This window comes from Manacus vitellinus, unplaced genomic scaffold (assembly GCF_001715985.3).
Source record: "Manacus vitellinus isolate BGI_N305 unplaced genomic scaffold, ASM171598v3 scaffold_20_pilon, whole genome shotgun sequence".
Classification (NCBI taxonomy): Eukaryota; Metazoa; Chordata; class Aves; order Passeriformes; family Pipridae; genus Manacus; species Manacus vitellinus.
In genome coordinates this window covers 12161740-12183603 of record NW_021939471.1, presented here as the reverse complement: position 1 = coordinate 12183603, position 21864 = coordinate 12161740, and the positions used below count along the sequence as shown (strand labels likewise).

Sequence of the window (21864 nt, the reverse complement as noted above, 5' to 3'; positions counted from 1 at the left end):
CATCATACACTTTCCCAGCAAATGTGATTCAACATGTTGCATGCTCCTTTAGGAATAAAAGGAAAACCCACTCAGTTTTGTTGTCAAAACATCCACAGAAAGCCCTTGATGAACTAAAACCCACAGACAAGACCTCAAGATCAACTTTTCTAAGTCTGCTAAAGCTTGGAGTTGCCAGTCCTGTCTAATAGGCCAACTAATTGCCATATGTTACATGACATCAGGTGGTATTTATTAGGTCCATCAATATCTCTAGGTTATTTTCAAACCATGAGCAAGCTCACTCAGTGTCAGATACTGTACCACATTCCAGCATGACAGTGTTAGCTTTAGTTATGCAGCTGTAAAGACTGGAATAACTCTTACAGGACCTGCTTAGGATCAAGAAGCTGGCAAAAAACTTTCCAGTCCCATCCCTTTCCTGCCATCCTTGCCACACACAGCAGGTGAAGATAGGACTGCCCATATATGAAACATCATCACTATGACACTGTGTGCTGCTTGTTGCAGCTGCCTTGAAGGGTCAGGATTTGAAACAGGTTCTAGCATTTGGCCTAGTTAGGAGGGTAGTGTTGCCTGTTCCTGTACCAGCTGAACAAAAAGGGGGTTTCATAGAGCATCCAAAGGGTCTATCTGTACCTACTAAGTCCCAAGAAGCAGAGCCTTCTGCTCTTATTTGAACAAGGACTGAACTTGAAATGCCCATACCTATCATTTCACAAACAGGCGCAGGGCAGAGAGAGCATTCAGTGAATAGATCAAAGACAGAAAAAAAAAAAACCTTTTATAATCTGAAATATGGTTTTGACTCTTGAGTAGTTTAAAAGTTAGAGTAACTTCCTGATTTTCATATCAAAGCAAAATGCAAAAAAGGTGATACCACATCATCTGTCTGCTTCATTTTGAACTATTTATTTTGATTTGGAAGTATGATCAAAGAATTCCTCTTTGCTTGATAAGTAAACAGTGATACTTAAATCCATTTATTATTATATTCATTCCTAAAGGACTCATCACTGCAAGCACCTAGACTGTGCTAACCTGGGATCACAGACACCATCTTCTATTGCATTTTTAGAGCTATATTTAAACCACACTTTAAATATTCTAAACTACGCTATGTACTGGTTATTAGCCCTGCCCTTTTCTAAAGCAATGCCATATATATATACATATACTTCTGTGTAGCCACCCAGAAAATTCTGGGCTTCCACAGTGAGGGAAGGAAATCTTTGCCACTGTACTGAGTTCGTGTGGCTAAGCTTTGGTAGTGGGAGGGCTACAGGGGTGGCTTCTGCGAGAAGCTGCTAGAAACTTCCCTTATGTTTGACAGAGCTCAACCCATGAACCTTAGGTTATATATTCTCTCCCCTGCCCAGCTGAGGAGGGGAGTGACAGAGTGGCTTTGGGGGGCACTTGGCATCCAGCCCACCAGGATCCAGAATGCACCATCATCCAGGATCAACCGACCACAGACCCACAGGAAAGAGCAACTCCCAGTGCTCTTAACACAGCTGTTCTGTAACCACATCTCAAAGCAGCTACAAAAAAGGCTTGCAGTGTCACAGTAATGATTTTCTAGCATGTGAAATTGCTTTATAGGCATCACCAGACTTTTCCTGTGTGGGAGACATATTATGTAAGGGTCCCCTATGGCCACCTCTAATCTGCAAATACCCATCAGGACAAGCAGAGATGACCCAACAAGAAGTGGGATAACAACAACCTTTTCACATAATCTGTGGCATTTTCTTCCTGTCTGCAGAGTGAACAGGATAGGATGGTGGTATTTACAATTACCAATAAACAAGTATTTTCTAAATAGCAAAGAGTTGTGAACTTGGAAAACAAGATCACATAGTAGCCTAACCACGTTAGAATGCAAACTTGTGCAATTCAATCCATCAATATCCACTTACCTGAGGTTGCAGCCACCTGTACCACTCCTGTACAATGCTTTATCATTACATATTTCCCAATGGTAAATTTACAAATCCCATTTCCAAGTCATACTGTATTATTAACATTATCAGGGAAGATCACTCTCTCACAATGTGGGCATTGTCATGCTCAGATCAAGTCCCACTGTCACCCCTTTCCATTTGGCTGAGGTAATTTTTGTCTGCAGGAAACTACGTTCTTCTGGAAACATCCCAAAAGACCTTAAAACTTAATATAACTCTCATAGTTCTACCAGCAGTCACATTTCTCAAGTTGAAAGGAACAGCTGTAGAGAGACCACTGCATCAAAAATTTTAAAAGATAAGAACTGGATGAATCTGGGTTTTGCCTTTGATGGATTCCTCACATGAGCTGAGCTAACAACTATTTTTTCTGTAAGTTCTATGGTGGTGACTTCTGACCAGTAATTGTTTTGGATCTCATGCTATGTCTGACCCATAGAACCCATATGGCTCTGTAGCAAACTTAACTTGACATTTTATTTCAATATATAGGAAATGTTATGTCTGGAGAGCTCCAAATCATTCGTTACCTCACTCAAAATGGCAGCACATCACAGTCATGCTTGTTGTGTTCTTTATTAGCAGATTTAAATAAGAGAATAGTAATTGTAGTTTTATCAGTTTACTATAATATTTCCTATCCATTCTGCACTAATACCCATGGAAGTACAGCAGATAGAAAAGAACACAAGAACTTAAAACTGTCTTCTCTGTTTAGTTTCTCTTTCTACTCTTCCATACACAAGAAAAGGACAGCAGAAATTATTTACTGCTTGATGAACACGTCTCAGAAAATCTCCAGAGTACAGTGGCTAAACAACAGCTCCACAAGTGGTGGAGTTAAATTCTCTTCCTTAATTTCATTTATCTTATGCACTTCTAATGCAATTTTTTCAGTTACACCACACTTACACACTTTTAAATCCTCTGCCTTGAAGGCAGAGTCCCTGGCCAGCCAGCAGGCCAAGCAAAACTGCAGCATCGTTCAGGATGGATCCTAAGTTAGGGCTTCTCTTTTACTTATGTGACAATTTTCATCAAACTTATAGGACCTTCATTAAAATCTCCTAATGTCTTTTTTTTTCTTTTCTTTTGACACTAGGCAATATAGTCAAAGTTGTGAAGACAGAGCCATAGAAAACAAAGACAAGGATAGATGATGTAAGTCTCATTTCCTCTGGAAATCAGGATAAAAAAAACAAGACTACAAATACAGACATGAACTGAAACTCTCAGTATTAAATATCTTTTAAGGAAAATGAAAATATTCCTGAACAGTTAATACATTGTAATAATCCATTTCTCAGAGAATGAAAGCTGTATTAAAATATTCAGAAAAAAATTGCATCAGTTAATTTTCTCCAAGGCAAAAAAACCAAAATCCCACCAAGTCCCAGAAGAAACATGTGATTGCTCTTGTTGCAATAAGCATTGTGTTAAGCAGCTAAACATATCTTAAAGAACAGATGAACAATAGCCTCTGTAAGGGAAAGTGCAGTTGAACAAAATTATGGTTTGTTTCAAGTCCACAGCCTGGTAAAACCTCCAGTCTTCAAGCCATTCCCCACCTCTGTGACCAACTTTCCCTACATATACAGAGAATTTGCTGTTCCAGGTTCAAGTTTTTCTCCTCCCAAACATCCCATCTGTAATCTCCTGCACAGCAGTAACAGGCTCTGAGGAGCCTCCTCTCCACAGAGAATCCCACTGTTCTCCTAATGGGAAGAAAGTGTTTAACTAAACTGCCACTGTGATTAATTTTTAGTGTAGAAACACTTGCAGTGGTAAAATCCAACAGACACAGATGGTAATCTGTCTAATTAGTAGAGAGCAATTAATAGTATAAAACAATACACTGTCAAAGCAGGGCAATTAAAAAATCAAGAGAAGGTTCCCCTTCTGATTGGTTATATTAATCAAAAACTGAATGTAGATTTTAGATATATTGTACAGAAAAGAAAAAAATTAATTCAATTCAGACCTCACAGTTAGGCAAAGGAAACAAGAGAACAAGAGACAGCTCCAGACAGATGATGGAGTTTGTAAAAAGATGATGAAATTTTTGTTATTTGGACCTCAACCTTTGGCACAGGAGAGGGACAGCATTAAACAACTACGTTATCACAGACACACTCAACATGTTAAATCCTTTAAAGTTTTAATTGATATCTTAAGCAGTTGACTGAGTTTGCACCATGTATACCTGGAGCAGTAAGCTATTTTAACCAAAGATATTTTTTCAGAGAGTAAGATACTTATGAAATATTTTAAATCTTTTTCCATTCAACAGTCCACCTTATATTTAGATCAATGGTAGCTTGTTACTGTTTAATAGTAGCATGGCTTGTTCACCTGAAGATGCTCCTTGGATTTATGTTCTCTCTCTCAAACCTAAAATGTGATTTGGTAGGTAAATCAAGGCAAAATTTGGGACCCGTTGTCACTGCTAAGGACCCAAAGATAGTTTTGATGCAGGATGACAAATAATCACCGATACTTCTTTTGAGTTGGTTTGTGAGATTTTTTGTGTGTGTGTGCATGTCAAAAAATGTGTCATTCACCTCATGGCACCCGAGTCAAGATCAGCTCTGGTGAAGAGGATACTAAATGGCTACCAAGGCAGAAGCAAATCTTTCAGCAGCAGTCTATTGAACTGACAGTTGGGTAACCCACATTAGGTGCCCTCTCCTGGACAATACGTAACAGTATTTCAGATTGTCAGCGAGTTCATGAAATTCTCCTGTTTCATTCAGTAACACAACACTGACAGAGCAGAGACTCAAGCAATTCCACTGCTATTAGTGTTGCTGATCTTCCTCAGTTTACTAATCTGGAGGGGGAAGAGAGGAGGGGTAAGAAAAAAGAAGTGATGTTGAAGCACTAATGAGCTGTGAAAGTCAGAAAATACCCAAGCCACAAGGTTTCATATTTCTGTAGGTGTGTTTCCCTATTCAAGCAATATTATCCTCTTCAGAAAAGAAAAAATTCTTACGAAGGCGTCTTGAGCTTTAGCTAAATATATACATCTCAGACTTAACCCTCCACCCAATCCATCAATTACTATTGTCATATGAACAACATCCATACTTTAAAAGAGTAAATTTGACAGTTTTTTTAAAAATAGACTTTAGTATTCAGGGGCACCAGATGTTTCACAGATATGAAAAGCACTTTGATAATATCAAAACGAATTCTGTACAAGAAAGCACAGTATATACTTCAGAAAAGACAAGTCATGCAACCAAATTCTCTCACACAAACACAAAAAAAGGAGAAAGTAAAGAATGTATAGAACAAAAAGTTTTCATTGACCTGATTTGTCAGAGATGTTGGCTGTGACTGGCGTGGTGGAGCAGCTTGGGCTAGCCTTTGCGCTGTCCTTGGAAGAACCAACTTTGGGTTTATTTTTCGTTGCCTCTAGTGCTTTGACCTTCTTGGCATGTTTACTTCCTTTGTAGTGGGCCTCGGCCTGGCTCTACAAAGGAGAACAAATCAGGCTCACTTTTTTCTGTACTTGTATATAATAAAATGGATGACAAGGCAGAAAAGTGACACTTTCAATAGTAGGCACCATTATATTTCACCTAAAAAATTTTAATAGATTTATCCTAACAGTTTTCCTGGATGTAAGTTCTTATATATTCAAATAATAGGATTTTAATGAAAGTTGCATGTTTTCAGCAAGTTGGTAAAAGAGGCTTTGAGATTACATAAAGCTCTGTCACCCCTAATGTAATTCTTTTCTTCCTTGGTGCTTAAAGATTTAAAGCACTATACAAATGTAAACACGTCCAATTCAGAAAGATGCTACTCGATTTTCATGTACTGTTCCTTAGACTTTATTGTTTGTAGTTAGAAAGACGTACCATGCTGTGACAAGATTAAATAATCCATTTTACTTTCTGTTTGATCTAGTACAAATGTCATAAAGTATTTTCATCTTTACACTAACAGCAATTGAAACTTGAAAAATTATGACTTCAAGAAAGAAGGGTTAAAATGAAAAAACATCAAGTACAACACAGAAATAAATATTTATCAGTCTTGATTGCTTTATAAATTGCCGTGAATATTTTTTATTAAAGACTAAGAAAATTGGAACCTTAAGGATAGGAAGGAGAGGAGCTTGTTTTAATTATTATTATTTATTTTGGTTGAAGTGCTTTACATATAATGTACTCTTCTTAATCTGGTCAAACAGAGCAGTAAAAATATGTACTGAGATGCAACGTTTACTTCACTGTTGCCTTAAAACTATCTTATGAAACTTGATCAGTGTTTTTGAAGTTGCTAGGCTAAAGCTAGACACATAAATAAATGCCCATTTTTTCAGTGGTTTTGAGTTCCCTTTATCGTTCCTGACTCTATATAATCAGTGACCTTGACAAATCAGACTACTTTGTTTGGAGCAAAACTAAGGAACTACATGCTTAATATGAACTCTAGAGCTTGGAAATTTCAGCTAATGAATTTAAATGTTTTTCTTGACTTTTTAATAAAAGAATTTACCAAATAGTGAGTAAGAAACAAACCTATCCAAAACAGTCTATTTTCATAACACTGTACTATTCAGCAACAGTTTTGCATTATTAATATTTCCAAACACAGTTTAAAAAAAAATTATTTCAGATATACCACTAGGTGCCTCTATTGAAGGTTATATATTAACTAAAGAAGTTAATATTGTCATTTACTTAAAATTAAAACACTCAGAGAAAGCATGCTTCATGTAACCACATCTTGGCACCTGGCATATAAAAACATCAGTGCAAATAAACTTTTACTACATTCATGCAAAACCACATTGATTGTCTCTCTTTAATTGATTAGGACTATTTTATTTAGTTCACTGTGTTAAATGAAGCGAGCCATGAAACAAGTCACATGCTTTTTATAAAGAGCAACTAGAATAACTAAGATGCTTGAATTCCATAAAGAGTGCTGCCATAATGAGGAAAATTGCTTTAAGATCAGCAGAAGTAGGCATTACAATACAGTCACCTTGGGACAGCATGTAATAACAGCTTTATCATATGGTAGAGTGGAAGTGAAGAGTAGAAACAGCTGGACCAGACAAGAGAATAGAGAGCATGTTGGAGTCCTCACACAAGTTATAAAACTGATGGAGAACTGTTGCTAAAATAGAGGAGTGAAGTTCTTATACAACAAAGCTTCTCATTGCAATTACACACCCCATGAAACACTGTGCTTTCCACCTCAAAAGGATAGTGTATGTGACGCTGAGGTTGCATCTTTACTTTTATTTCAGTTAGCAAGCATTCAGTAAGAAAGGCTGCCAGATTAGTTTTACATTGAATTCCTTTGAAATTGAGATATTTTTAAAAAACTTTATTACAAAACCAGTAGAGTTTACTCATCAATTACTATTAAACTTTTTACTGATTTTAAAACCTTTGAAATATTAACACGCATACAAAACACAATTTAAGGATTATAAAGAAACAACTAATGAGCTATACCACTAGTACTACGTGCACTACTTAAAGGGACACTTGTCAACTTCTGAGTTGGACCTCTTCAGCTCTGAATGTGGGCAGAGGAGCACAGTTCCATTTGTGCCCTGTTATGTCAATGGGCCTTGTGCAGGCACAGCAGTCTCGCCCTGTCTCTCTCCACCTTTGCTGGGTTTTGTCCATTTCTCTTAGGCTTTGCTGTTGCTAAATGATGCACTGGAAGGAATGCTTTCCATCACCAAAATTAAATAAACTATTCAAACATTACAGTGTACAAAAAGGGAAGCTAAAAATTGAGGTGTATATATACCCTTTCCATTCCAATACTTTTAAATTTAAATAATACCAAGTATAAGATTTTTCACTCAAGCACCCTCAAGTTGATGATGTCCCTTTAAATATTTGAACTCTATGCACTGCGCATATGTTTGCTGTCGATAGGATCATATGCTGCCTGAGGCCAAAGCTATAACATAAATGCACTCAAGAGAAAGACTTAGTAAGTCAATTCCTTGATAATAAGCCTTTCTGCTGATATTTGCAATAATAATGCCTGCAATATCAGTAATAACCTACTACAGTCTTTGATTCCCTTCATTCAATCCTTCATACAGTGTATATGAGACCTGTTGAGAACAAACAAGTCCAGGCACAATTAAAATTCAGATTTCCATAAACACAAGCAAAGTTTCATGGAAACATGGTCAATGGACTCACTTTTTCTTTAAGTTTTGTAATTATTATAATCTCTTAAATTCATAGTTGTACATTATAAGGCCAAAAAGTATTGCTATGACCATCTAACTAGGGTTTTTGAAAATGCCAGCCCTTTCCAATACTGTTCAAACTAGCCCATATGCCTTTGAAGGGAAAAAAGCAATTGTTCAGTTTTGATTTGAAAGTAGCTATGGATGCAAAATCTACCTTTGGAAAATGATTTCGCTGGTTCACTTTGTCAGTTAAGTACATAATATTTATTTTTGCAATTTGTAGAAATTGAAACTATTTGTATAGTTTCAATTCCAGGGGCTGGATTTTGTTAAATCTTGGAATTTTAGGTGCTTTCAACTCATCTCTGATCTGTGAGTAGAAATGCAGATACCCTTTTTAAGCATGAAGCTGGAGGACTGTTCCTCGAGGTGTTGAAGCAATGTTTTCTACCCACATAAGCTCTATTTTCTAGTCCTTTCAGATACACCTGAAGTTCAGAGTTTGCTTTTTATCCATTGTGGGATAAACAATTTGATTTGGCTGCCTTGTGGTAACTGAAATGTAGTGTCCCTGCATTACATAAGTCTTTGGAGTTGTGTGGAGTCACAGGAAGCAAAATAAAAAAGGGCAGCTGAGGAAATCTGAAATTAGAATGTAAGTTCTGGTTATTACTGGTACCGACTTTTCTGATTATTAATTTCCTGATCTTTACTAACCCTAATTTAATAAAATATTTGCACAAGTACCACATTAAAGGCAAACATATTTGACTCTGAGATTAACTCAGTTGGTTAGAGACTGATACTAATAACACCAAGGTTCAAACCATCCACCTAAGAGTCGGACTTTGATGATCTTTGGGGGTCCTTTCCAACTCAGAATATTCTATGATACTTGTTCCAAGTCCTCCTTAAAACTTACTGGTGACACAAATACAGCAATAGAGCACAGTTTATGAACTTTGTAGAATACATCATTGAAATACTAAACATATCTTTGAAATAAGCTATGACATATAAAATTTTCACTTTTAGTTAAGGCAAGAAGTTGAACATTTATTTTCATTTGCTCTGATAGTCCAGGGGAAGTTCTGTACACATAGGGTTCAAAAGTCATGTGCATAAAAAATAATTTACCAGTTCTAATATAAAACCTCAATAAAATATAAAATGAAATTAAGAGTAAATATTTTAAATAGACACTGAATATACTTTTTGATCATCATTAAGTACAACTAATGCATGCAAATTCTGTATCAGCAAAACAATATTTGAGAAAATAAAAAAGTTAGGAAAAGCCAAAATGAAGAAATCTCTCAGTACTCATGTACTATGATTTTAATGGTGCAATACTTTATTCCAGTGTATATGGCTGCATTTACTGTAGGGTTTAATACACTCTACAGTAAAATAATTTAACTCTCCCACAAATCAATATTATTTAAATACTTAATTTTTTATTTCAAAAATATGAAGTTAAATTTGTTGCTTATATAGTCAACATTAAATGTCATAATTGAACTAACATTATTAAAATTTTTTTTAAAAAAATGTATACTTCATTAAGGAGGACACTTTTGAAAAAGTGAAATAAAATATTTCTATGAAAGAACTCACCAACTGAAAGGAAAATCTTATTTCCATGTGGTTCTAAAACTGAGTGGTCTACTAACTTGATACACATACATTGCACATTTTAAAATAGAAACCCCTTACTTATTAGGTAGCCCAGAAAGTTGTCAAGTACTGACTACTAAGATTCAATGAACAGGAAAAGCTTTAAACTGCTGTAAATGTGACACTATGTATCAGAATGCAAAAAATACCTTTGTACTGACAGGCCAAATTCCACACAGGTGTTCATGCATTTGTCTGGCAGTATTTTTTATCAACAGGATGAATATTTTATTACACTAAAAATATGTCTGCATCTTTGTTAGATCATGAAAAGCTGTATTTTAATTAAGTTGCAAATAATAATATAATTGACAGACAGATAATTATGCAATTTTCTCCCATAATTTTTCAAATTTCTACACCTTAAAAGGGTGGCAGGACTCCCATTCTCTCTTTAAGCAAACTAGATTTTTAGTTCCATTCCTAGTCTATTAGTATTAATAAAAAAACCCCATCAATCAAAGCTTATGAACTTTTTTGTTTTAATTTTTAAGAAAGCCTCTAGGTTATAAGGATTAATGACTTGGTTTTAAGAAAGGATAATTTTTTCCACTCTTAAAAACGATCCAAATTTTGTATTTTATTTAAAATCTTAATTTAATTGCTACTTTCAACTACAAATTATTAAGTTTAAAATCCAAGAATCAGGATGTTAAACTCTGAGACTACATATAATACATATACAATAACCTTATATACTAGAGTGCATCTAATAAGAGATCAGCAATTCAAATCATCTTCTACATGTAAATGTGGTTTTGAAAACAAATGTGCATATTGTTAGCATATTATAATGCTTAAAATAACCTCAGTAGCTTTACTTTGCCTAAAGTTAAATATACGTACAGATATGCATATTTAGATAGATACAGATAACCAGGAAACATACAGATCATATGGATTCACTGATAGAGGTACTACCTTTAATAAAACTTTGAAATAAAGGCCAGACTTTATTTTGTAGTACAAAGGATATCAGAATATTACCCCTGTCTGGAGCAATGACTGACAGTGTATTTGAAACCAGCACTATTCATTTTGACAGTTGACAAGTGACTGAGTTTTAGAATCTACCTGATTTGTGAATGTCTAATTAACTGAATTTATTACTATACAAAGAGATGAAATATTAACCTATGCAAGGCTTGACTAAGTCTAAAGGTTCAGTGCATATGTGTGTGAGAGCAAGATTTTTTACAGGTTTCTTCAAGATCAGCTGAAGTAGCCCTTCAACGGGTCTTCATGGAAATCAAACAATTGTAACATCAACTCTTTGGCTAAATGTTTGAATCTGGTACCACATTATTCAGTCTGGCAATTAACATATAAAAATAAGTATATGTAGAGCTGCATGGCATTAAGAAGGAGAAGTACAGAAATAAAGGGACAATTTGAAGTATCCACGTGGGAAATCTGGGTTCATGCCCTAAGCAGTGCAATGCTAGGTGAGTGCCACAACTAAATGGAAGTGAACATGGTGGCCTGTAGCTCCTATTCCTTCTCATTTGATACTGCACCTTTTTAAAGTAGGAATTCCACCCTGGATGGGAAGTATTCTCAACAGCAATTGTATCTCTAACATGCTGCTTAGTGAAGTGGCAGAACTATCCCTGGAAGCATTAAAAAACCATCTGGGTGTGGCACTTGGGGATATGGTTTAGTGATGAACACGGTGGTGCTGGGTTAACGGTTGGACTTGATTATGTTAGAGGTCTTTCCCAATCTTAATCGTAGATCCTATGATTCTATCTCAAATAATAAATTCATTTGGGGTTAATACAGAGGTGATCTCTAATGAAAAATATTTTGTTGAAAATACCACAAAAGCTTCTGCCAATAAGAGTTCAACCACATAGAAAATTTACAACTGAAAGACTGAACAGATATAATAATCCTGAAAACTTCTATTCTGTAACGGAGTAACTATAAAGATTAATTTTTCCTGCATACCATAAAAAAGTTTTACATAAATTCCAGCTAAAAAAATATCATGTCATAAACATAGTCATAACTGTAGAAAGATCACCTCTCAACACCTGTGTTCCTGCCCACTTTTATACATCAAGCTGATTACAATAGCAGTGGTCCTGTCAGAGAAAGCAACTAAGTGTGCAAGATAGGAGGAACAGAGAGGTATTTATGTTTATAACCTGTTAGCATTTATATTCACAGCAGATCTTAAACTACAAAGTTCCCTTTCTTAATAGTAAGATATCTACCAAATATTTGATCACATAGTTTACCTGTTAGAACCATCCTGTAAGAGTATGCATATTTATTTGACTGTATAAATTAAGAAGAATTTAGACTAGAATCATAACTCCAATAAAAATGACATGAAATTATAAATTAGGAAGTAGTGTTGAAAAATATAGTTATATCTCATTTCTTATTAATAATAGATGTAATTGAAGAAATCCGTAAAATCTTCATACATTTTTTACACCAAAGCTATGCATTATTTTTTCAATTCAGTCCTTATGAATTTCTAAAAACTAATTGCTCAAAATAGCAAGGCAGATTACTATTGAAATGAACATAGAAAAACCAAAAAACTGTGAAGATCAGCCATGTTGTAAGAAGTCGACTCATATTTTAAATACCTTATCAAACTTTGTTAAAAGCGCTGTTAAATAGCTGTTATTTGAACAGAACCTTCATCATGTTATAACCCTGTACTCTATAATCATGCAATATTTCTGTCATGTTGGAGCTAACAACTTTCATCATTTTGTCAGTTCTGTCTACAAAACAGAAAATTACCTTCACAAGTTCCTGAGATTTATGCTTTTAATTAACTCCTCTCCGCTTCACTACCCTCCATACCCAAAGAATCAATATAGTCTTATTTATAAGGAAAATGTAAAATGTTTGACAAAAGACAATGACAGTTCTGTAGATTATTTGATGCTACTGATTATTTTGTTTATTATCTTTTTGACAGCATGAGTGATTCATTGAAATTTGCAAAGTCAACTTTTTGTAATATTTGCCTAAACTTCAAAAATTTGCCTTCTGGCTTTTTAAAATGATGGTCTATCATCACATCATTTTTATTAGCTTTAAATGCATACAACAATAAGTTGACCTTCAGCATCTCTTAATGCCAAACTGTTACATCTGCTTTTTCTTATCTGCCTACAAGGTGTTCTCTCTTGATTTTTGAGTCTATGCAAGTGACACCAAAAGCAGAATCGACTTGTGGTCTTTAACCACAGAGCAACACACTGTGCAAACACAAGTTTATTTCAATCAAATTACATCCTATAACAAGATGATACCTACCAGGCCCTACCAGTCAAAGACCTTTCTATAAGAAACAAAAAGCATGCAGAAGGAAGCAGATACTTATTTTAGACATGATCAATAGACGACAAAATCTGTTTTCAAAACAACCCGACTACCAAAAATCAGAACAATAACACATATGGACTGTTGGCATAATATATTTGCATGTTTGGACTATAGAGAAGTCTGCCTGCTGAGAAAAGGGACTGGTTTAGCACTGACATCATTGTCTAGTGCCCAAGCTCCAAAAACTCTGTGGACTATCAACAGAATCACAGAATCATTTGGGTTGGAAAGGACCTCTAAGATTGAGTTCAATCGTTAACTCTGCACTTCCATGTTCACCACTAAAATGTCCCTAAGCCCCACATCTACACATCTTTTACATACCTCCAGGGACAGCGACTCTACTACTTCCCTAGGCAGTCTATTCCAATGTTTGAAAACCTTCTTCGGTGAAAAAATTTTTCCTAATATCCAATCTAAGCCTCCTCTGGCACAACTCAAGGCCATTTTCTCTCATCCTATTGCTTGCTACCTGGGAGAAGAGACTGACACTCACCTTGTTACAACTTCCTTCCAGGCAGGCATAGAGTGAGATAAGGTCTCCCCTAAGCCTCCTTTTCTCCAGGCTAAACAACCCCAAAAACCTCCACAGTAAACAATAAAATTTAAATAATGAGGGAGAAAAGCAGAGAAACTACTTGAACACAAGATGATGATTCACAGATACGGAGAAAAGAGTGATTCTGCAGAAGCCAAACAGGTATCCTTGCAACCAAAACTCACTCTTCTCTTATGGCTGCAAGCTACAGTGTCAGATGCCATAACAGAATAGACATCTCTGGGACAGTCTGACCAAAGCTCCACAGCTGCTGGATAACTTGTTGCAACACAGCAGCAGCTGAAAATGCTCCATATTCATCTAGTGGCCAGAAGGAATGAGAAAGAACGAGCCAAGAGAAAGAGTCTATATGGGATAGAAAACAGCCATTCTTCCCCTTGCCCTCTTGCTACTGGACCCTCTTACTGATACCAGTAGGATTCAGCAAATTCCCTGTTGGGGTCTACGAATGGTATTCTCCAATTTACTACTCTGGCTAAAACCATGCGCCGCTTCCCCTCCCCCCTTGCACTGAAGGCATAAAAGGCAGAGATCATGGGTTGAGATAAGAACAATTTACTGGAAACATCAATGAGATCAGAAAATGAACAGTAACAGCAACAACATTAATAACAAAAGGAGTAAGAAAAAGAAACAATTTATGCAGGTTATAAGGACAACTTTAGTTTGGTTTTATTTCACAGAGATGGCATTTTATTTTTCTGTTTCTCAAGACTTTGGATCATCTATACTATACTGTACTACACTATACTACAGTTTCTTTGAGAGTTGAGATAGGAAGGGGTGCTCAAACTAGCTGTGTCAGAATTTATTAGCAGAAAAATTCAACTTGACCAAATTGCAGCTAAAGAACTTTAGAAAAGAACAGACAGAGTGTGACAGTGAACATCTGGGAGTATGAGTCAAAACCCATCACTTCTTTTTTGGAAAAGGCTAGACATATCAGCCTAAAACTAGACCAAATTTGAGATCTGTAGACAAAGGTTTTCCTCATGTTGTACTTTTAAAAATTGTTTTTAAAGTACAGAAGACTTGGAGGAAACAGTTAGGAAACACTGTTCAAATTATAATACGGTAGAAAAAAAATGGCATCATCCTAGCAACTTAATTTTTCAAAATATAGAAGGTATCACTTCAATATGAGCTACTCCCACATTCAAGGAAACCTATTTTAAAATTTCCTTCCACCCCTGATATCAGACTTTCTCTTCCTGCAGATAGCTGTAGATCCCTGCCTCCAAATCTGATGGCAGAATACACTCACTAAAGCTAAACCTGCAGAGCTAAACATAAGCAAAAGAAACCTGAAACCTTTGCAACCTACTGCATTAATTTAGAGGGAGGTTTGACAAATATAAATTGAGTAGTCTGATTTTTTTTTTCTCTATTGATCCAGATCAGTGACTGTCCACAGCACAGGGAAAAGATTGCAGGCAAAGAAACCAATTTTATTCTCACCGATGAATATCCACTGGTCTGTATGCTACTCATGCAATACATAAAATAGCACTAGAATGAGGTCAGTCCTCAAATACCATGAAAATGAAATTCATTTGGGAGAACAAAAGTAAAAAAAAAAAAAAAATCACCAAAACTACTTATTTTTGTCATTTTTATTTAATTTACTTGCATAATTTAGGTCAAAGAAAGTTCAAAGAAATGAAATGCCTATCATCAACAAAGAGTATGTCAGCCTTGCAGAGCTAGAAGAAACTACAAGTGTAAAGTGGCTGTACTACGAATCTCGTTCTACAATGTGCTATGTTGAAGCTTTAATGCAAGTTAAGACAATTTGATGCCACTCAAAAAGCATTCAATAACTTCGTGACATTCTTAAGATGTCACATCATAAAACGGACTCTCTGAAAGATTCAGCAATTACAAGGTTCACACATATCTGACCTCCTTTTTCCCCAGTCAGCAAACACAGGATGGATTGTAAAGACCATTCCACCCACTAAGCATAATTTCACACTATAAAGGGACCAAAAAGAAAAATACAAGCAGAGTCCCCATTTTTGTTTTTGTGAAGAAGTTTTAACAAGTTAAGAAAGAACTAAAAGGGTCTGCAGAGTTTAGTTGAAACCCCATGAGTATTACCTCAGTCAAATTATAACAGTGCAGATTATGGGGTATGTGTGTTTGTGTATATAGGTGAGAATAATATCCAAACAAAATAAGATCTCACTCTCTCAGAAAAGGCAACACGTGCTCATATAAATAATTATTAAGGTCAAATGACTGAACCTGGAGGAAAGATTTAAAATCTTATAAAAAGCTACTCAGGAGAGGTTGAATAATCCAATGAATGGCTAGATAGCTTTTATAATAGAAGTGCTACACTATGAAGACTCATTTTTCAAATATTCCTGTACATTGTGGTTATGAAATATTTGTGAAACTTACATTTATATTTAAGTATCTTCTGGTATTAGTAACACTGCTATAACCTTCGCACATTCTAAAACCAAATTACCATGTTGTTTAATAATGTTCTGGTAAACTAAACTGCTGTGGAAAGTAAGGAGCTGCATTTCAGCACAGTCATAGTGCTTCATCCTTTCTTAAAAACTATTCATTACAAAAGGATGATGATATTTTCTAGCAACTGTAACTGAGTATATTGATCGCATTTAGAAAGAGCATGACACCATATTGAATATACCCGGCCCAGAAGAAGCAATGTGCCTATAATCGGCTGTGCTTTTGTGGTGCCACTATGAAAGCAGAATATGATATGCACTCTTTGTTCTACTTTGTAAAGCAAGATAGGAAAAATTGCTTGGTTGACAGATGCATGCAATGCTATAACATTTCAGCTGTATGTCTTTGTTTGTTTATTTCAAGTCACTTAGTTGTGATTCAGTTTGTCTGCCTGAAGTGCTGTTTGTCCACCTGAATGTCAGTGCAGACAGAGCGACTCCTCTAGGGTCAGGACCCATCACCAGAGGGATCCCGACCTCATGAGGAGAGGGAAGAGCAGGGACAGGTTGAACTGCCTCCCTGGTGATGGAGTAACATACAGCTCAGGAGCAAGATTCAGATCCAGGAAGTCCTAGGAAACTTTAAAAACTTTTATTGCTTCCTTGATTTAATCAGTAAAAGTAGATATCTGGACCAAGTATAAGAGCAGAAAGATTTTTTCCCCCCCTTAAATCTTAACCTTAAAGAAGAAAGGCAACTAAATTTAAAATAATGACTTTTGAGATCAGTTAACTAAGCACATATTGCCACTTCAAAGAAAGTTTAATAAGCTTGTCAAAAGATGACAAATTTAGAAATCAATTTGAAGCTAACATAGCACTGCTTCAAAATCCTTACCAGCCTAGACAAGAAAGCCAAACTGGGAAAAACACTTTACAAGACACTTTTCAAAGTGGGATGTTAAAGGCAGAGAAAACCAGGGTAATAGGTATGGGTGCTTTACTGTAAATCTCTGGGAGCACCAAGATCTTGAAGGTTTTGAGGAGGTGTCTGCAAACTAATTCTGAGACTGAAATTATAACAGAAAAGTACATATTCTTAGAGTGTCAAAGCTCATAATTTTCTTATACATAGTTTTCCTGAATTTCTTTAATTTTCAAGCCATTCAGGAAAAACATTAATTGGGTATATATTTTTTAAACATATCACTTAAGGTACTCTTTGGCAATGCTTTTTTTTTAATTAAACTTCAGAAAACAGTTTCCTTGAACTTTATCATACTCAAGAAGACAGCAAGAAGTGTTCATATTTGTTACAAATGAAAGTTATTGGAAGAGTGAATTTATTAAGAAATCTAAAGACATATCACCAAGGATGTATGAACAACAAGAAAAAGCTGTTTCTTTTGGAAGAAGGGCAAATATGACATGGAGAACTCATGGGGAAGCTTTTCTGTCTGCTTCATCTCCTTTTTTAAAAAACACCAAGCAAACAAGCATTTCTATTTGGAATACCTCTTGAAGGTTACTGCATCATCAAATGGTGCATCATCAATGGACAGGAAACTGGATATCAAGGCAAGAAAATCAAGAGTTCGTCCTCTATGGACTTCCACCTCTGAGTGAACAAAATACTAACCCAGCACGCTGAGCAGAATGTAGACAGAACTGGAATGATTTATTTCAGAAAAAAGAAGTTTAGATTAATTATACCTAATGTACTAAGAAAAAAAAAAAAGAAAATAGGCCATACTTACATCAGAGTTAAAGCGAAGCTGGCAGACATTACAAGAAATGACTTGTTTCTTCTTTGGGGGAATGGACACTCCAAATGTATGGTTTATGACTGCTTTTTGCACAGGATCCATCTGGAGAACAAACAATAATCAATTTACAATTTTTCAGGACAATAAACAGTACAGAAGAAAAAAAAAAACCCACAACTTTCTGCTGGAAGATTTTTCTTTTCTTTTTTCGAGATAAACAGGAGAAACAAGATTACAGCCCTCATAAAAATTAGATTTAACACAGGTTAGGGAATCGGTAGCACACCAGAGCTTATGAAGAAAAGGCAACTTCATTGTTGCTGCCATCCCCAGGCTACTAAATAGTTCCTTCCCCAAACCTGCACATCCTCTGTGCTGCAGGGCCCCACTACCACATCTGAATTGCAAAAAGCCTCCTGAAAGCCCTCCCCCATCATCTGATGACCCAAGTGACACATTACAGGAACCACTTTTGCACCCTGACAAGTCACTGTCATTTATTTCTACATGTTTTTCCTTCAATGACAAATATTAGCACTTATTTGGTAAAATATTCTCTCCTGGAGACATTTTTGTGAGAGGAGGTCCTTTGCAGTCTCCATTAGAAATACCACTTGCTGGGAAAAGAGGTTGCAATCCCCAAACATTTCCATGCAGAAGTGATGAGTGATGGAGCCCATGGGAACGCTTAGGTTCAGAAGAACATGTAGCGAGTGTCTGTACCAGGAAAGCTACCAAGTTTCAGAAAACATTTCAACACTCTGAAAAATGTGAGATAAGTGAAAACCTGAATATATTAATCCTAAATTTGACTGAACCTTTTCAGGAACTCAGAACTGATTACATCTTTGCTAAATACCTGTTGGTCACCAGTTTAGAATATCCTCAGGATCACAGAGTGCTCTGCCGTTAACACTGCAGGAGCTGGGGAATAACACAGGATGTTCAGAAAACAGAGTGTGTCGAGGCCTCAATTAATCATAATTTGTCATTCTTCCTGATGTGACATGAATACAGATTAAAATTAATTTCCTGATGCATATTCAAATTTATTTTTCTAATTAAAAAACCCCAAAGTATCTGCTCTGGTCTAACGACTGATCCTGCTCTGAGCAGGAGGTTGGACCAGATGACCTCTGAGATCTCTTCCACCCCAAGTTATCCTATGAGCATCTGTGCAGATGTGGTCCTCCATCCTTATCTAAGATGAGAAATGAATCCTGAAGAGGAGAGGGCAAAAAATGGCAGTTTATAACATAAGATGGATGCTCATTCACCATTTTGTTTTAAAACCAGCTCAGAAGAAAATAGTTTGATTTGCTAAAAAGTTGCATTTTTTTGAAGTTTCCTTTGTAGTCACAGTGATGGGTTTTTTTTCCTTTACAGTACTATTTGAAGAAACCAAACCTGGATGTTTAATCTCAGGTGGCACGCATCACATACTTGATGCTAAGCTGACTTACAAAAGGAAGAGACAAAAGTTAAAGTAACTGATTCATAAAAGAATTAGAACAGTAAATTAACTGCTTCCAGACTTTCCAAACATCAGGAAAAAGATTGTAATTTCTCCTTAGTACAAATTTTAAGCTTCCAGAGAAGCTTGCACTAATGAGGATTTTCTTCGCATATATGCACACACACACAAAAACAAATACAAGAAAAACATATTGCACTGTATCTGCCAAAGAAAACGTTCTCTGAATCTATTACCTAGCATTAAATGCTTAATTTTTTTTGATGATGGCTACATAGGTTTCTTGTTGAATTAATTTTAAATCAAATGCATGACTTCTTAAATGGTATTAGTAGCAAATTTTCTGCAGAGGTGATTTAAATTTTATCAGCTTTTGCCATTAAATAGTGTATTTCACTACCATAGGGGTACCATATTAAGACAATTACAGAAGTAAAAGCACCTCATCTAAATTAAACTACTGCATTTTTAAATGATGCAGTGTTGTTACAATGAATGTGATAAACCTAAGAAAAACCTAAAATAAATATCCTTGTTTTATTTTTCCTCTGTTTCTAGAATATAGCGACAGTCCAAAGTTTAAAAACTTAAAACATAAAAAAATTCTGTTTCTGACTTGTACCATTTATTGCATTGCCCTGTGTAATATATCACAATTATACATGCAGATTAAAAGTTTTATGAGCATATAGATATGACAGCCAATACATTTATTGTATTATAAATATATAGATATATACAGTATTACATTTATAATACATGTTAAAAAATTGTTGTATTATTAGGGAATAGTTGGTTGGAGTTTTCCTGAAATGGAAGATACGTTTTACTTTTCAACCTGCTGGTAACTACTTTTCAACAATTAGTAGTTACTAATCATTAGATCAGTTAATCTAGAAGAAAAGAGTAATGCTGAAAAGTACCTCAACCATTTGAAGTGTCTGAGATCGGTGAAAAGAAACAGCAAAAATACCCACTAGCGTCTGCAGTCCCGTTTAAAAAAATAAAAAGAGAAGAAGAAGCAATGATCAATGATTCCTCTGTGCATTCCAGATAACAATCCACAGTGCCAGTGCTAGGCAAGGCAGTTCAAAACCACACAACGCAGACTATGCACAAAGTCCCAGTTTCAAACAGATGTAGCAGCACAAGGACAAAAACTACACAAATAATACAGCTCACGCTGCCTCCAGAAAGTACCACTTGGGATCCCCAGGGGAATGGTTAATGATCCTTCCCAAAACAGAGCCCTGCATGCAGTCTGGTCATGATTAGAATTCAAGAAGTGTACATTAACAATTAATAGGTTTTAAATATATCAGAAACTGGGGTGGATTACAGCATGCTGGAAAAATAAAATAGTATCTCTCTGTTAGAAGATTAATGTTGCAGAGTAAACTGATCTCAGATCATTACACAAAATTATCCTCTTCAATACAGGGAGAGAGGGAGGGAGAGAGGGAGGGAATGGAGTAGGAAAGAGGGAGGGAGTTATTTGTTGAGGTATACATTAGGAAATGACGCAGCATACTTTGCCCAGTGGGGAGCACCAGTATTTAAGAATCAGTTCTATAAAACAAAATAATAACAGAAGCCAACAGCTACCACAAATGCAAATAAAGATCTGCACTATGCTGTTTATGCTACAGGGGGGTTTAACAAAGCAATTCACAGTGCTCTAGTAGCCATAACTAAGTTTAACAACCTTTAAGTCTTGATTTCCTATTTCAATTGGTTTAATAAAAAGTTAAATTTAAAAACATCTTTCCAACAAAGTAGAAGATACTATCTTTTTGCAATGAGTCTCCTTAAACCCACCCAAACTACTGAAGTGAGAAAAGATTGAGAGAATTCAGACAGGTTTCAGCAGTAGTCTGCTACTACTTCTTCTCTAGCCTGGAGGACTGACAGGTGAGAGGGGATCTTATCAATGCACACAAATATCTCAAGTGTGGTGCCCAGGCCAAGAGGCAACAGGCACAAATGGAAATACAGGACATTTAATCTGAATACAATTAAAATCTTCCATACTTTTAGGGTGACAGGGCACTTGATTAAGCTGCTAGAGAGGCTGTGAAGTCTCCTTCCCTGGAGATACTCAAAACCTGCCTGGACACGATTCTGTGCAACCTGCTCTAGGTGAACCTGCTTTAGCAGGAAGGGTGGACCAGATGATCTCCAGAGGTCCCTTCCAACTACAACCAGCCTGTGATTCTGTGACTTTCCAATTTCAGAACATGCAAATGTAAGAAATACTCCACAACTACTAAAAGTTGCAACAGTAACTTTCAAAACACATTAAAAATGTGAATGTGGCAACACAAAGGACAGAAGAAGAGCAGGGCAGGCATTGTATTTTCTGCTGCTTTTTTCATATTTTTCCATCTAAAATTTTCCAGAGCTAGGTGTTTTCTGTATATTTGGTAAATTTCAGTGACTTTTTCTTGCACAGCTACCCCCGAC

At 35.9% G+C, this 21864-nt stretch overlaps 1 protein-coding gene across 12 annotated transcripts in view; it reads right to left on the bottom strand.

Moving 5' to 3' along the window:
- The window catches only part of ZNF385B (zinc finger protein 385B), a 164285-nt gene that overhangs the window by 18030 nt on the left and 124391 nt on the right, over positions 1-21864 (bottom strand). For 10 of the 12 annotated variants that reach the window (XM_008931072.2, XM_018071945.1, XM_018071940.1 and 7 more), the window contains 2 exons: positions 17919-18029; positions 5277-5439 (listed from right to left, as the gene is read on the bottom strand). In XM_008931072.2, coding sequence (XP_008929320.2) covers positions 5277-5439; positions 17919-18029 — 274 coding nt within the window. Of the gene's footprint in view, positions 1-5276; positions 5440-17918; positions 18030-18786; positions 18849-20324; positions 20502-21864 lie in introns of those variants that run through there. The other 2 variants (XM_018071947.1, XM_018071948.1) reach the window with 2 other exon arrangements.